The following is a 15698-nucleotide window of genomic DNA, read 5'->3' on the forward strand; positions in this document are numbered from 1 at the left end:
GGCTTCCCAGAATGATGGATGGATGGATGGATGGATGGGTGGGTCTATTTTGTTTTTATTTTCCTTCCCAGTCCACCAACTTTTAATGCAGCATTTCTCAATCCTGTCAACCTTAAGATAGGTGGGCCAACTCCAAGAATCCCCCAGCCAACTCAGGGCAAGCTGTTTTAATGAATATAAGTTTTCAGATTTTTTAAAATCACTGTATAGCAATCCATTTTGAGATGCAATTATATGGGAAGGAGTATAATTACAAGCTCAATCTTTTTTTTCCCCTCTCCCTTTAGACGGCGATTCACAAATATCTGCTTAGATGCTGTTAGCGGTTACCTTGTTGAATTGCAGTCTATAAGTCCGACACTAGCTGTACAGACCATAACAGGGAATTTCAAATCTCTACAAGCAAAATTAGAGCGGCTTCACTGAGTCTAGTGATGTGTATCTACTTGCCCGGGTGAACTGGCTATTCAAGTACTGGAACTTGAAAAGACAAATGCTGATAAAGCTGAAGAGAATCAACCTCCTGCTGATTACTGTTTTCGGTTGTATGTTCTTAATGAATGTCACATGGAACAGAATGTATAAATGTGATTTTTTTTTTTTTTTCTTTTTTACTACTGCCAAATTTTTCTAACAGTGAAACTGTTTTATATGGTTTGGATTAAGATGCATTGTATAATTGTGCTCTGGCAATTAAACTTATTTGTAAAATGGGTTTCTTGTAAAAGTTTCATAGAATCTGCACAATGTACAAGAGTTCACTACTCTATATAGTCCCAGCTGGTAGCTTAAGTAGTGGAGCTGATTAACTGCACTTTATTTTTAAATTCCCCATGCACCAGAGAGAAATTCTATTTCTATTTTTTTTTAGTATAGTTAAAATACAAAAGATAGAATACAGAAAAGATAGAATACAGAACTACAGAAAAAAGAAAAAACTATAAAATTCTATTTCTAGAATATGTATTACCTCTTACTTTTAAAAGGAATTTTTTTTAGATTTTTTTTTAATCCTGCATTTATTATTTTTATAAATAACTCAAGGCGGGGAACACACCTAATACGCCTTCTTCCTCCTGTTTTCTCCACAACGACCCTGTGAGGTGGGTTGGGCCGAGAGAGTGTGACTGGCCCAAAGTCACCCAGCAGCTTTCATGCCTAAGGTGGGACTAGAACTCAGAGTCTCCTGGTTTCTAGCCTGATGCCTTAACCAGTGATCATGCCAGCAGGAATTAATATTGGGGAACAAACAAGCCATTCATAATTTTTAATTAAGCTGTATCCTTTGCTCTTCAAACTGTCATGTCAGTACTGTATGTTCTCAACTCATTGAAATGTAATGGATAACCATAGTTCAGGGTTAAATCTCCATGAGCTTTAGTTTCTAAGACCTTGGCAAACATATAGTTTGCCATTACATGCACAGCGGATCACAAACCAGAAAACTGGTTTTGCTTTGCATGAAAACAATATATTCTGGCACAGCTGAAAAACAGGATTTCTCCTCAGCTCAGAGCCCTTTAGAAAGGATATTGGGCAGTGGGACATAAGTAACCTTGTTGCTACTCCTTTGAAGTTTTTCGGAAGAGGCTTTTCCGTAATAGCAAGTTTAGGGTCAAAATAATTTTAGAACTTTACTAAGATTTTAGTGTAGGCATTTTCAGTGTTGATCTTCCAGGGGTTCTGAAGTAGTTTCCTGGCTGATAAGTTATCAGTGAAAGCTTCCTTAATGCAGAAATGAAAATCACTGGGTACTAAGTCTTTATTCCAATGTTGGCTCTTAAAAATAGGAAAAGGAAGGAGTCTTAGGTATGTTTCCAGCCTTGAGTTATTTATAGAAAATAATAAAGGGATAAAAAATTTTTTAAAAAGCATACTAAATCAGTGAGTTAGCCCCTGATACTATACTGTGCCTCCAGTTCAATGGCTCAACCAACGTCCGCTGAGTGCTGTTAGATTAAGTCGCTAAAAGCGCCCGATAGTTCGAGCGGAAGCTACGAATTCGAAGACGCGCGGGATCCCTCGCCTCGCAACGGCAACGCCGCTCCCCCACCGCCAGGTCCGGACCGCCCCACTCTCCGTCCCCCCGCCCCTGGGAAGCGGGGAGCGAGTTCCGCCGGCGCGTCAGAGGGCGGGGCCTCCCTGTTCACCGTTGGAACGGGCGCCATGGAGCGCATGCGTGGTGCTCGCGCCCTTCCCCGCGGCTGGCAATTTGGGAGCCTCCTGGAGGAAAAGCCGTTGGGCTGAGGCGGCGCTGGCGGCTATCGGTGGGTTGTGGGGTGCCTGCGGAGGGAGGTTGCTTTTCCAGCTGGGGATCGCTCACTCCATCCTCGTTTAGGGAGGGCCTCGCGGCAGCCAGCAACTGTAGCGCCCACAGAAGGCGACTGCCCGGCTGCTCCTGCACGAAGCGTGAGGGACGCGCCCCGTTGCAAAGCAGCGCTTGACTGGCACTTGGGCATGAAAAGAAGGCGGGGAGGGAGGCTGCCGGCCTGGCGATAAGAGAATGGACGATCTTGTGGATCCATCCATCCTGGAGCCCTCCAGATCCGTTGCACCACAATTCCCATTGCCTTTGCCGGCTGAGGATCATGTACGAGTCATCCAAGGAGCAAGAGGTTGGGGGGAACCATTAAATAGATCTGTGTTTTGCACTGCCTTTGCACACAACGAAACTGGAGAGAACATGGGCAAGATTGTGCTTTGAAGCATCCTTAAGGTTGGACAAATCCTGAAGTATTCTCTCATGAATCAGGGTCAATTCCTGGTGATGCCATTGCCATGTGGGTTTTGTTTTTTTTAAAGCAGCATTATGGAAGTGGCATGTCATTGCCTTCTGGGATGTTTTACTTCCCAGTTTAGTCTGTTGCCTGGATTTCCTGGTGGTCTGCCATCCAGTCAACCAGGGTTTAGCCTTGTGTGGCTTTTTTAGATCAGCCAGGGTCAACCAGATGCTGCCACCTTCTATAGTCCGGTCTAAGTTCAGTTCACTGGGTGGAAATTGTCATTTTGTGCAAGGGAGAGAAGAGCCATGTATGTCACCCTGAACTACTTTTCTTTTGTGAGTCAACCGTTTGTTAGTCATTTGTATCTAAGCAGCAGTGCCTTTCCCTTGTGATCACAAGGTTCAGGGCAGGTTACCTTAAACAGTTATTTCCCATAAAACCTGTGGAGCAGAGAGTGCCATATTAATTGGGCTGATGTTGGTGTTTGGTTTTAATTTGGTTAGCAATGGTATTTTTGATGTCATTTATTGTGGTTTAATGATATGGTTTTATTGCTCTTACAACTGTTAAATCACCTGGCATCTTTGATGAGGTGACATAAAATACCCAAAATAAATAAATAATGCAAGAAAGGCCCTTAAAACATGGCTTTGTCAACTAGCTTGGGGATCCCATGGTAGAGTGGAGCCTGTTAGATGGTTGTATGACAGTTAATGGAATGCACTGTCTGTACAGTATGTTTTCCTGCCATTTTGTTTTTTATTTGTTTTTATGTCATTTTAATTTAAATTGGTTGTTTTAATGGTTTTTATATATACTTGATTATTACTGTGTATGCCACCCAGAGTCACTATATGTGAGATGGGTGGCTATATAAATATGACTAAATAAATAAATATGTTATTTTTGTATATGCAACAGGCAATCAGGATAATGGCTTTGGAAATCAAGAAGAACCCAGCCTGATCAGACCAACAGCTTAATCTAGCGAAGCATCCTGGTTCTTACCAGCCAAAGTGCCTCATGGAACCCTATAGGCAAGAAATGAAGGCATGGTTGCTTCATACAGGAGGTGCAGTTTAACCATCATACTTATAGATCTAGACTTTAAAGTCATGTGAAAAGTCTAGGTGTATGTCAGCATAAACGAGGTACCTCTCTTCAATTTGTTAAAACGTTACCAATTGCTTCAGAAGCTATCTGAATTGTTTGCATAGGATCACAAGCAAAATGGGTCTGCCTGTACATGCCTGCAAAGACAGCTAAAAAGAGCTTTTAAGTAAGTTTTATGTAAGCCATGCAGAGATGCTGCTGATTTAACAATCTAAAGAGAGGTTCTTTGTGCTCATACAGATTCAGGTGTGTCGCACGGCCCTACTAACCTCCATGAGCTTGCCACATTTCCCTTTAAAGCTTTCTAAATCTGTGACCATTTCACAAGCTAATTCTGTGTTCACATATATACTGATTTTGTCTGAACTGGTAGTGAGTGATGAGAAAGATCTTAGGGTTGTAATGGGCAGTTTGATGAAGACCGGGATACAGCTCTAAAAAATATAAATTTCATGTCGGAGGTGATTGAGAAAGAACTCAAAAGGTGCCGCCCATATCATAATGTCTATGTATAAGCCTTCAGTGTGATCATACTTGGATTTCACATCTCAGAAAAGTTGAAAAAGATGCAAAGTTGGGCAACCAGAATGATTGAGGAATGACTATGAAGTTTAGGGCTTTTAACTTGGGAAAAAAGGAAAGTAAGGGGGAAGCAGTACAGGTGTATAGAGGTATGCATGGCATAGACAGGGAGTGTTTTTCTTTCTTATCTCGTAATACTAGAATTTGGGATCATCCAGTGAAGCTGAATGAAGGGAGACTTGAATGCCTTCATCTTGTGCATAGTTTCACTGGTATAATGCATGATCTTGAACCTGCCAAATTTTTGCACAAGAAGGCTATCATTGATTCATACTTTAGTCCTCATGAATCAATGATTACTAGGCCTATGCAGTTCTTCAAAGAGCTGCTTGGCCTTTGATCAAGGTACTCCGTAAAGCAGCGGGCCAGAGCAGCCGCACTGCACTGATCCAGATGGCAAAACTCTTCTGTGCATGCTCAGGTGCCCATCAATTTCCAGTGAAGCAAAAGGTCCAGCTGGATGAATCATCCTCCTCTGACTTGCAGTAGAGGGATTCCATTTGCAAGTTGAGACAGTGCACTGAACTTCTGGTGTTTTGAACTGAGACAGTACCTGAGGGCAGAGCAGACTGCTCAGCACTAGCCTATTTGATATGCCCTCTAGTGTCATGAGCACTGATGGCGAGCAGGAGGGGGCCCCTATCCAGGGGGGGAAATGCATGCGTAGTACTGAGGAATTAAGCAGCCATTCAAAGAGACACAGAACAGACCCGCCTTGACTTTCGGGGTTTATCTCTCTGGGTTTTTCCCACGCTTCTTCAGTTTGTTAGGATTTTCTGTCTAATGTAGCAGTAATAAAGTACTAGGGACCTACTCCTCGTCTCAGCATGGTTTCCTGACTGTTAGGACATCTAGTATCTCATACAACAGTTCTGAGAATGGCAGTTGCTAATGTCTGTCTGTCTGTCTGTCTTTCCGTAGGCTTGGTATTCTCAAAATGAGCAACTGGGAGGTGTATATTTATCATTTTAGTTATAAATCTTTGGTATTGTGAAGTTTGACTACCCCTGCCATAGGCGGTTGATTGATTGTTACGGGAATAGAGATTGTTGGATTAAATAGGCATTTAATTAATCTCCTGTGCGGACTGTCAGGTCCTTCATGTTTTATGTGATGGGTCCAGGTTGACGAAAGCATACCAGTTAGCAAACTAGCAAAGGAGGCCGGTACTAAATCTTCTTCAACCATTGAGATGCCCATTTTTCAAAATAAATTGGGATTGGTACCCTCTGGGACATAAAAATTGATTAATGCTGGCAGATCTTCATAATATTTTGTATCAATTAGATACAATATATCAATAGATAATTTTATTTTGAAATAATTATAATATATGAATACAACAGAAATTGTATCTCTGGTTTAATTATCTCAATATTTAAGGACTTTAAATTGTTTTGCAGAGATGCTGGTGAATTTTCATTAAGGAACTATTTAAAAATGGTTTAAAGTTTGATAAATTTTATGGATTCTCTTACATTTTAATAATCATGAAAATCGAATTAGAGGTTCTAGCCTCTACATGTATTAAACAGAAGAAGCCATGGCCTCGAATCACCTGGCTGGGAGAGGTAATTATAATTTTTATATGTTGTACAGTAAAGGTCCCTTCCTCCAAAACCAAGATCTTATCGGTATAACTTCAGGTCATTGTTAAAATCTAAGTAATATGTCAACAGCAATAAGCAACCTGTAAATCGTTATATGGGATTAGGAATTACAGTAATTTCTATCTGAGCAGTTAAAAATCCATCCTCACTTAATACATCATTGAAGGTTAAAATATCCTACTTTTCTTTAGAAAAGCCTTGAAAACCTGGGTCTTCAAGTTTGGATTTTTCTTAACATAAAGCTTTCATATCTAAGCTTTTGTTTGATTGACAAAATAAAGATAAAGCTCTTTGGCTGGACAGAAATTTTTACTAATTCTTCATTTCAATCCACAATTCACATTATGCTGGCTATTGTTATTGCATATTTATTTGATTTTAATAATATTCTGAAGTTTTAAAACAGTTCAAGATACTTTACTATGCAGTACTAATCAAATGTTACTTTGACATTTTATTCATCCTCATGATGTTTGAAAATCTCTTTCTGTTTTGTTTATTTCTTGGCTATGTTTTAAAATCTCTGCTATAATAAAATAAAATATATATTTTCATACCTGGCTTTTCAAAGAGGTCATGTGCTATGGTGTCTTATAACCCAATCAGTGATAATCAATGAGGGATGTTGAAATTGCTCTTTGTATACTCCCTGAAGTGTTTGTTTTTATTGAGTTTTTAATTGTAAACTGTTTTGAATCTCTGATTTGGCTGCCTTATAAATCTAAATTGTTGTTGGTGTTAAAATTCCATATCAGATCTTTTTGCTACAGAAAAAGTTGTCTACTTGAACAGCAGAGAATTTTTGTGTTTTCGAGGAACATTTATTTTTGTTGCAAGGGTCAAAAAAAGATTCTGAATCAAGTTTATTATGTCATTTATTTCTTATAATGCTAGAAGAATTCTTGAATTAATCCAGATATTCATTAGCAAGAAAAAAATGTAAATAAAAGACTGACATTTCTTTTAATAGGAAAAAGAGGCTGTTTTTCTATTAGATGACAAAAACATACATGAAATTAACTTGCTTACTGGAAAGACAAAGAAGAAGATTCCCCAATTACAGACTTTTCTAAAGAATGTTATTGCGTTAACAACCTCAAGAAATGGTAAAGTATTACACTATCAATTTTTTCTGCATAAGTGTATGAACTTCTATATGTTTATATAATGGAAAGAAGTTTCTAATAGTGAAAGTTAGTAGCTCTTCAGTTGTTTCTGCTGTAAGTTGATTAACGTTTTCCTTGTCATAAATACACTCATGATTTAAAATTACTCAAGGATTTGGAATATTAGACCTTAATTCAGTATGCATTCGCTGGGAAGGAGTCTCATTGAAGACAGTGAGCTTTGTATATGAGTAAATGTGCACATAGGATTACACTCTAGAATATTGCACTTAAACTTTTTTCACACAGGAGCTTGGTTGGCAGGAATGCTTAAAACAGGAGAGCTTTTTCTTTGGAACAAAGACCAGGACATTATAACAAGTGTCCCAGCTGTAGAGGAATCTAAGAAAGTTGCTATAGCAGTGCAAGGTATGGTTATTCAATTAATATAATTGTCAGATACTTCTTTTTTCATTTTCATCTTTTCTTTAAAAAAAAAAGGCAACGCATTTTTTAAAAATAATAACTAGCTTAAAAGTTGTCATTTTTCTTATAGTGTTTTTGTTAATAAATATAAATAAATTGATATTTATAATTTGTCATTAATGCTAATTATAATAAATTATTTGTCATCATGCTAATGACACATTAGTATCTATAATGTGTGCTTATTGAGGCTATTACCACTAAGAAAGTGCATTGCTTATTAATGCAGTAAAGGAATATCCATGATAGAACATGCATACCCTCAGTTTAAATTCTGTATTCTACTATCTGATTTCATACAATAAAATATATTTGTTTGTGATCATATGCTTCTTATTATAAATTAACTAAATATTTTGAGTAGATTTAGAAGAACTGAGTAGTTCTAACACAATCTTATTTTCTAGAATTTTCCTTGCGATTATGCCTCCGTGTTTCCAGCAAAGGAAGTAAAGTGCTTCTTGCTACTCCAGATGCCTGTGTCTTACTGTGGGAAAGCACAGAATCAAAAATGACACCTTCCCAAATTTCTGCAGTGGGGCAGTGGTCACAAATTATTCCTGGAGCTTCAATTGCGTTACCATCCATTGAAGAGAAGGAAATTGCAGTTAGTGCTGATTTTATCGAAAATGAGGTAAAATATAAAATACATCTCATCTTATTCACTGACATTCAAGTATTTACAAACTATATAGTGACTTTTCTGATAAGAGCCATGTAATTCTGGTTATTGTTGAAGGCTGCCGTGTGTTTACTTTAAGTGAACGATTGTTTTAATATTGAAGCTTCTTTTAAGCATTGTGATTATTGCCTGTATTTCTCATAATTAGACTATGAGTTATGCTGCTTGTGCGGCCAAGAACGGCACTCTCGGTGTGCAAGAATGCAGTATTAACAGACTTGTGGAGATGCCAAGATTTGGGAAAATGCAAAGAAATGTTTAGAAGAATCCTAAGTGAGGGGCGAACCTGTCAGGATATAGAGCGAAGAACCACGCTGAGACCAGAAGCTCTAGCTCTAGTGTTTATTGTTCTGCTCTACAGTACAAAATCCTGCTTAACTGAGGAAGCACCAGCAATTCTTGCCAGAAAAGCCCAGAAAGCTAAGGCGTTTCCCTTCTGGATTTCTTGATAGGAAGGTGAAGAGCATGCGCTTTTCCCCCTGGAGAGGGCACCCCGTCCCTCATCAGCAATGTCCATAACATCACCTGGCAGGCTGGATATTTTCAGTATACCGTATATACTCGCAGATAAACTGAGAAATTTAGGTGCCAAAATGCACCCCCCAGAAATCGGGTTCAGCTTATCCAGGAATGGGCTTATCCACAAGTATATTTGGTAAAGTATCTGTATTTCCCAAATATACTTGCATATAATCCCATCTGTAGATAAGCTGACCCTTGAATTTTTAACCAAAATACAATGAAAAAGGCAGGTCAGCTTCTCCACAGGTGGAACATTTTTCATGGTATTTTGGTAAAAAATTCAAGGGTTGGCTTATCCAGGGATGGGATTATACAGGAACATATACAGTAAATGGAATCCTTACATTGTTTGGGAAAGGGTGAAATTGAGTGGCTGGGATCAGGAATAGGGAGCCCTCCACCTTGCAATATTTTGCTGTAATTCCTCCTTGAGACATAATTAATGCCCAACATCTTGGTCTTACCTATTTGCACTGGCATGTTTGCCTGCATTGGCAATATGTATTGCATTTTCTGTCCGGCTTTGGGCATGTCTTTTTCCAGACAATACGGTTGGTGTTAGGATCTTACCATGTTTTATAGTCATAATATTGCATGTACAGAATAGTTCATTGTAACTGCAACTTAAATTTCCAAGAATAACATGTGAATGGTTAATTTATTTAAATCTTGTACAACATACAAATTACTAACTACTCGGTGAAATGTGAATAATTTTCAGATTGTATACAGGTAATTCAAATGAGTTATTCAAAAACGTTTGATTCATTGACAGATGTTGGGAGAATGTTGCTTGTGTTCTTTTGCATTTTATTCTGAGGACCACCTGCTGCTGATATTTTTGAAGATCAAGTGGCAGGAGAACAGTTTTAAAAATGCAAGGTAAGCATTTTTAAATGCAGATGTTTCATATTAGATATTTTAATAAGATGCATAAAGGTTTATAAGTGAAAATGCTTCTGTTTGTATGCATGCATGGATAGCGTGGACTAAGTGATAGATATAGTACTTCAAATGAAAAACACATTTTATATATATAACAATATTATATTTTTCCTCTTGGCATCTGCATGTGTATTTTAGGAATATACAAAGACCTTCCTAGCCTATCTTTCCATCCTAAAGAGTTGCTAACAACTGCCACAAAACTCAGCATCTGAGGTTGTGTATTATGCTAAACCATAATATGCAGTAGATGAGATAGAGCCGAAGTGAAGCCTTGGACTAACACCTTTTTCACTGTTTTTCACCTGCACAGCTGCACTAATTTAACTTTTAATTTCAAAGAATCTGGGTTTAACCTTCCAGGCACTGTTGCTAATAAAAATGGGGTGTGAAACAGGCTGGTTTAATTATTTGAAGTCCACATCTAATAACAACATCCTCTGCATGCTTACCAAAAAGCAAATCTTGACTGTACACATCAATAAAATTCTTTTCAGTTGGCCCCTGTTGGCATGACAAATTGAGTTCCAGATTTGATTTTCCCTGTAATGTATACTTTTTTCTTCATTCAATGTAGCTCTGTTCCATGTCAGATACACTGGGCACAGCAAACGTGCTCTCTGCGTAGTTTGTCTCCCTGTTGTGAATCATTGAAGTCGAGAGGAGCTTTGCTTACTGCATTCTCACATGATGGGCTTGTGCTAGCAGTAGCTCTCAATCAAAAGGATCTACAGGTACCAATGTTAAAAGCATAATCAGAAAGCAACTTTATTAATAATGTGCACTCTGGCATTGTAAACTACTTTGAGTATATCCAGTATTACCCTGGTGAAGGAGGCACCTAGACTTTAATTGCCCTTCCCCTTCAATTTTTGGCAACCCTCAGTTTCTTACATTTATATAGCATGAATGAATTCAATTTATTATGGTCATAGACCAGTACAAGCAGAGTGCTCAGTGAATGTCTGTCTGTCTGTCTGTCTTAATAGATAATAAACGAAATAAAATTTAAGACAAAGTTAAAATACATATATAAAACAACCTAACATCTATGAGTGAGGTCCAGGGTGCGTGCATCCGTGCATGCATTCATTCATTCATTCATTCATTCAGTATATGATCAGAGAACTTATCTGGTGTGGAAGGCTATGGAAGAAAAAGGGAAATCCCTGAGAACTGGATAAGCCACCCACGCCTCTGCCCATTTTTAAGGAATTCTCTCAGTCTTCAGTCCTACTCGCTACACTTTATCCTATTGAAAGAATCTGCTGATACTTTCCAGGAAGGGGCTTGAGGGAAGCATTTCGTTTTGGCAGTGTAGTCTTGAATGTCACCCTTTAAGTCTTAAAGTTTAAAATTATATTCACCAAAGAGACTTGCAGTGCAGTCAAGGAACAGAGTAATTTTGTATCCTGTCCAGAATCAGCATTTATGTTCAGCAAATGATTTATAAAAGTAGAGTGAATTTTAAAAATGATTAAGACATATTGAGGAAGCATTAATAAACTGTCATGTTTCATCCCTGTGTTTTGTTCAGTTTCAACATACTTTCCTTTTTTTGGTTTTTTTTTTTTTAATGCTCAGGCAACTCAGATTTTGTTTATGAGCACTAAGAATTTTGTTACTGCTTCAGGGACCCTTAAAGGTTGTGGTAGCAAGAATCCCAAAATTCCATCAAAGTTAATAAGGTCAGTATGAAATCGGCTTTTCTTTTTTTCAGATGATATTTTGAAATCCAGTGTGGATATTTTACATGCATGTTCCTGAAGATGTCATTTGTTGTATTATCTAAGGTCTTATTGGATTGCTGACATGAGCTGGACTCCTGATAGTCTGTTTTTGGTTTGCATGTTAAAACGTGGATCTCTGATCATAATGACATGCTTGGGTGAATTGATGACTTTAGTTACTTATGGCTGCTCTGTAGAATTTGGACCAGCAGAATTTATTCCTCTACATCCGTTAATAACATACAGGTGAGATAACAAAACAGATTTTTAAAAACTCATTTAAACTTTTGTTTTTCTTCCATATATTTTCTAATAATAATAATTTATTAAACTTGTATGCCACCTAACTCCCAACAACTCTGGGTAGCTCAAAGAGATTACAGTAAAATCAGTAAAACAGAAATGATAAAGATAAAAGTTGGTAATCACAGCAGTCCAGATGGAATGAAGCAAGGTGTCTCACTCTTCTTTGCCAAAGGCGAGGTATTAATATTTTAAATACTTCATTTTTTCACTTATTCTTGTATTCTCAGTCAGTGAAAATGGAATTGACAAGAAAGGTTAACTCCACCTTTGAGACCTCTTCTCATTTCCTATGGGTGCAGCTTAGCACATTCAGGGTGGATATGTGGCCTAATATGGGAGAATGGATAAATTTTTTAAGTGAGATCAACATTTTGCATTATGATATTGTATATGAATCTTCATTTTGTTGATGATTTATTCTTCTGTCTGTTAGATCACAGGACTCTTTCTTGAATTCTCATGATTCATCAGTTTCTGAAGGAGACCCCATGAGGCAGAGATTTTCTGTAACATCTCACTCAAGTTTGCCTTATCTCATTGCCTCTGATGGATACATGGTTACAGTTCTTAAATTTTCCGGCGGCTTTTCACCTTCTACATATACAAAGTCGTTGCTGCTTGATTCAGCCCAAAGACTAGAAAAATTACATCACAATTTGATTACGCATAAGGTACAGTTGCTTGGTTTTCTCTTAGAATATTGGTTTGCAATTAAGGTCCAGAGATTCATTTCTGAAAATGGCCAAAAAGCAGTGTGTAGTTACAACATTTTTTTTTCCTTTCAGGAGCATCCAATTGTGGGTTAACTCTCCCTTTTGCCCAGGAAAAACTGGAATTGTCTGATAAAGCATTGAAGTTCTCAGTTTTTTTCTGTATTTTACTTAGAATCAAACTTTCTCCTTTGATTTCTGGTTCTAATACTTCAAATTCTTCTTAGTACTTCTTTTCTGCTTAAAAAGTCTCCTGTTCTCTTCTATACAGCTATACTATAGTATTCTATCCATTTTGTGCTTTAAAAGTCTGCGGCTTTCTTCTATATATCTCTACTTTCCCGCTTAAAGGTCCAGACTCATTTATAGAAAGAAAGAAAGAAGTTCCCTGATGCTTGCTATCATGTAGTCAAATTGTTTTTCTTCTACAGCCACAGGTGAAAGTCTTACAGTTCATTTCCTGTGACTTGATACTGAAGTTTTATTGAGCATAGAAATATGTACTTGTACTTGATGATCCACATTTCATTAGGCATTTTCCAGATGCCAAGTGGGATGGTCCTTCAGTTAGGAAGAGAATTGTAACAGGGTAAAAATCATGAATCTGCCTTTTTATCTCATAAGGATTTCTAAAAAGTACAGTGTCTCTGCCAAGTGAAGCACTGCAAAGTTGACTATGGCTTCTTTGATGCTTTTTAAACAAATACCTCAAGGGTACAGAACCCATTTTTATTCTGGAGGCATTCATAGCACCTATTCCATGTTTCTGACACCTGTGGTTGGATAACCTACTACTGGGTACTTAAACCAGAATTAATATTTCCATGGTAAATGTCCAGTATGCCATTTTGGTAGTAGTGCAGCAATTACAAAATAAGTTCCCTGGAGGGGTACATTTGGTCCTATCCTTATTGTTTTAAGAGCAATAGGAAAAATTGTTTTATTTAGCCAGATATTTTGAAATAATATTTTAAAATGCCTTTTCAATTTCATTTGCAGTTCTGTGATTATTCACTCTTCTGGCCGTATTGCCATTGCTGCCAAAGTTAATTCTGTATGTGCTTTATGTTGCTGATATCCAGAAAAGTGATATTAACCATGTCTCTTTTCAACTATTGATGTATATATTTTGTGATCTACTGTGCCACCAGTTTTAGGATCTGGTTCAACTGCTGCATTCAGAAATTCAGGAGAGAAAATTAGCTGAGGCTAGTAGTAATGAAGCTCTTTTGCCTCCCACAGTCTGAAGGGAAAAAGCAGCCATTGCAGTCATTGTCTTCCTTGAGAGCTAATCTTTTACAATATGAAAATCAAAGTTCTGCTTTCTCTGGCACCCCAAAGTTTCTGCAAGAGGAGGAGGGAGCCACTGAACTAAATGAAGAAGTAACACTCTTCCAGGTATTCTGATTGCTTTAAAAATATTGAATGATTAAGATTATTAATTTTAATCATAATGAATAAATAGTAAAAGATTTAATAATATAACGTGAATTAGAATAATAGTCATGTAGAAAGGCCATTTATTTGTTCAGAGAATAGTAATGTTGTATTTTATGCTTGAGATTCTCTGTTGTTAAGGATAAATAAAAGCTTTAAAAAAACTTCATCATCTCCTGGTACAGGTTCCTTAGTTTTAGCTTAGAATGAACACACACAAAGAATAGAACATTTTACGTTGGTTAAGTATTGATTTACATTTTGCTGAATAGAACTGGAACCATTCATGTGACATTTAACCTACATCAAGAAATCTGCTCTTCACATTACGCTGTTGAATTTTCATACCACTGAAAATCTTGATTATAGTTTCTTTTAGTTAGGAGATTATTCCAGGACTTAGTTCCAGAGGTTTCCCCATCAACAAGCAAAAAGCCTTTCCACTTGTTCAGAATTGTTTATATCTCTCAGTGGAACAGCATTGCACAAGAAAAGTGAACTGAATAGAGTTGGTTTTTCTAACTCTGCAAATTTGCCCAGCCATCTTTATTTTTACCTATTTTTCTGTTGTTACCTGTGATAGCTTAAAAGGCCAAACAAAACCCACATTATCCAACAAGCAAAACATAAGCATGTTAATCATCTCCCTCCCCACCCCACCCCCACTGCTAACAAACAAAGCCCTCAGGACACTGTCTTGCTTTAGATGCTTAAATAATGTTCATAAACTACTTGTTCCCATTCTTACGACTTGCTTTGCAATAGAGAAGGTTACTGAAAGATGGATTCCACTCCATTCCTCTGCAACATAAGATGTAATTTTCTTTTTCTTTCCCATGAATTGTGTTCCTGCATCTTTGGATCTATAATTGTTACGTATAAATGTGTGACTAAGTAAGCATCTTTCAAATGTACAACTTTTTTTTTTAATTTAGGAGTGCAATGAAGAATCCAGTGATGACAATTTTTTTCAAAGTAATTCCTATATTTTGGGAAGCCAAAAAGCTGACTTCTCTTTATGTGACGAAGGCCAGCTGGAATTCGCATCAATGTTTGACACAATTCATGCAATAGATGGAACAGACAGAAGAAAAGATGGTCTATTGTTTGAACTGAACCATATTCAAAAAAATCTCATTGCTGCTTGGAGAGTGGGCATTTCAAGAAGTATAAAAGAAAAAGATGTATTATTGAACTTTAACATTCGTTGCATTGTACACTTTTTTAACATTCTCCAGCATGCAAAACTTAAAGAATTAGATCATCCTGTCAAGAATCAATCATGGATACAGTGTGTCTTAAAGTGTTTCCAACAATTTTTGACCGTCCTAAGTTGGGAGGATCAACACAGACAAACTTTGGGACATTTAATGAAATTTACAATGCAAACCTTAAAACTGATACTCGCAGGACAACAAGATAATCTGTTCTCCAGTAATCTTTTGGGGGGCTTCTCATTGCTGAAGATGGTTATTCATTATTTAAATGCCAAAAAAATACCACAATATGAAGTTCTTCTAGCAGATCTGAATGGTAATAATAAGGTGGAACTAGATTCTATAGATGTGCCTCTGTTTCAAAGCATGGATTGGAGTAGTCACCAGAAGCATTGTGCATTACATTCTGTGCTAAAGTGTTCTCTTCCAATGGTAAACCTAACTGAGAATCAGGAAAAAAGGTACTTCTAGTATGAAAATTATTAATTTAAATATTTTACTATTTTGATTTATAATGTAACTTGAATCG

The 15698-nt window shown here is 37.2% G+C and overlaps 2 protein-coding genes across 2 annotated transcripts in view; both read left to right on the plus strand.

Moving 5' to 3' along the window:
- The window catches only part of NUP155 (nucleoporin 155), a 47815-nt gene extending 47100 nt beyond the window's left edge, over nt 1-715 (plus strand). Inside the window, exon 35 of the mRNA XM_063295735.1 lies at nt 288-715. Coding sequence (XP_063151805.1) covers nt 288-426 — 139 coding nt within the window. The 3' untranslated portion in view covers nt 427-715. The remainder of the gene's footprint in view (nt 1-287) is intronic.
- A 2932-nt stretch (nt 716-3647) lies between these two features.
- Nucleotides 3648-15698, plus strand: part of CPLANE1 (ciliogenesis and planar polarity effector complex subunit 1) — a 74171-nt gene continuing 62120 nt past the window's right edge. The window contains exons 1-12 of the mRNA XM_063293165.1: nt 3648-3795; nt 5822-5989; nt 6999-7134; nt 7444-7563; nt 8028-8254; nt 9600-9706; nt 10347-10503; nt 11354-11457; nt 11563-11745; nt 12239-12476; nt 13758-13913; nt 14888-15630. Coding sequence (XP_063149235.1) covers nt 5909-5989; nt 6999-7134; nt 7444-7563; nt 8028-8254; nt 9600-9706; nt 10347-10503; nt 11354-11457; nt 11563-11745; nt 12239-12476; nt 13758-13913; nt 14888-15630 — 2252 coding nt within the window. The 5' untranslated portion in view covers nt 3648-3795; nt 5822-5908. The remainder of the gene's footprint in view (nt 3796-5821; nt 5990-6998; nt 7135-7443; nt 7564-8027; nt 8255-9599; nt 9707-10346; nt 10504-11353; nt 11458-11562; nt 11746-12238; nt 12477-13757; nt 13914-14887; nt 15631-15698) is intronic.

This window comes from Candoia aspera, chromosome 2, assembly GCF_035149785.1.
Source record: "Candoia aspera isolate rCanAsp1 chromosome 2, rCanAsp1.hap2, whole genome shotgun sequence".
In the NCBI taxonomy this organism is placed as follows: Eukaryota; Metazoa; Chordata; class Lepidosauria; order Squamata; family Boidae; genus Candoia; species Candoia aspera.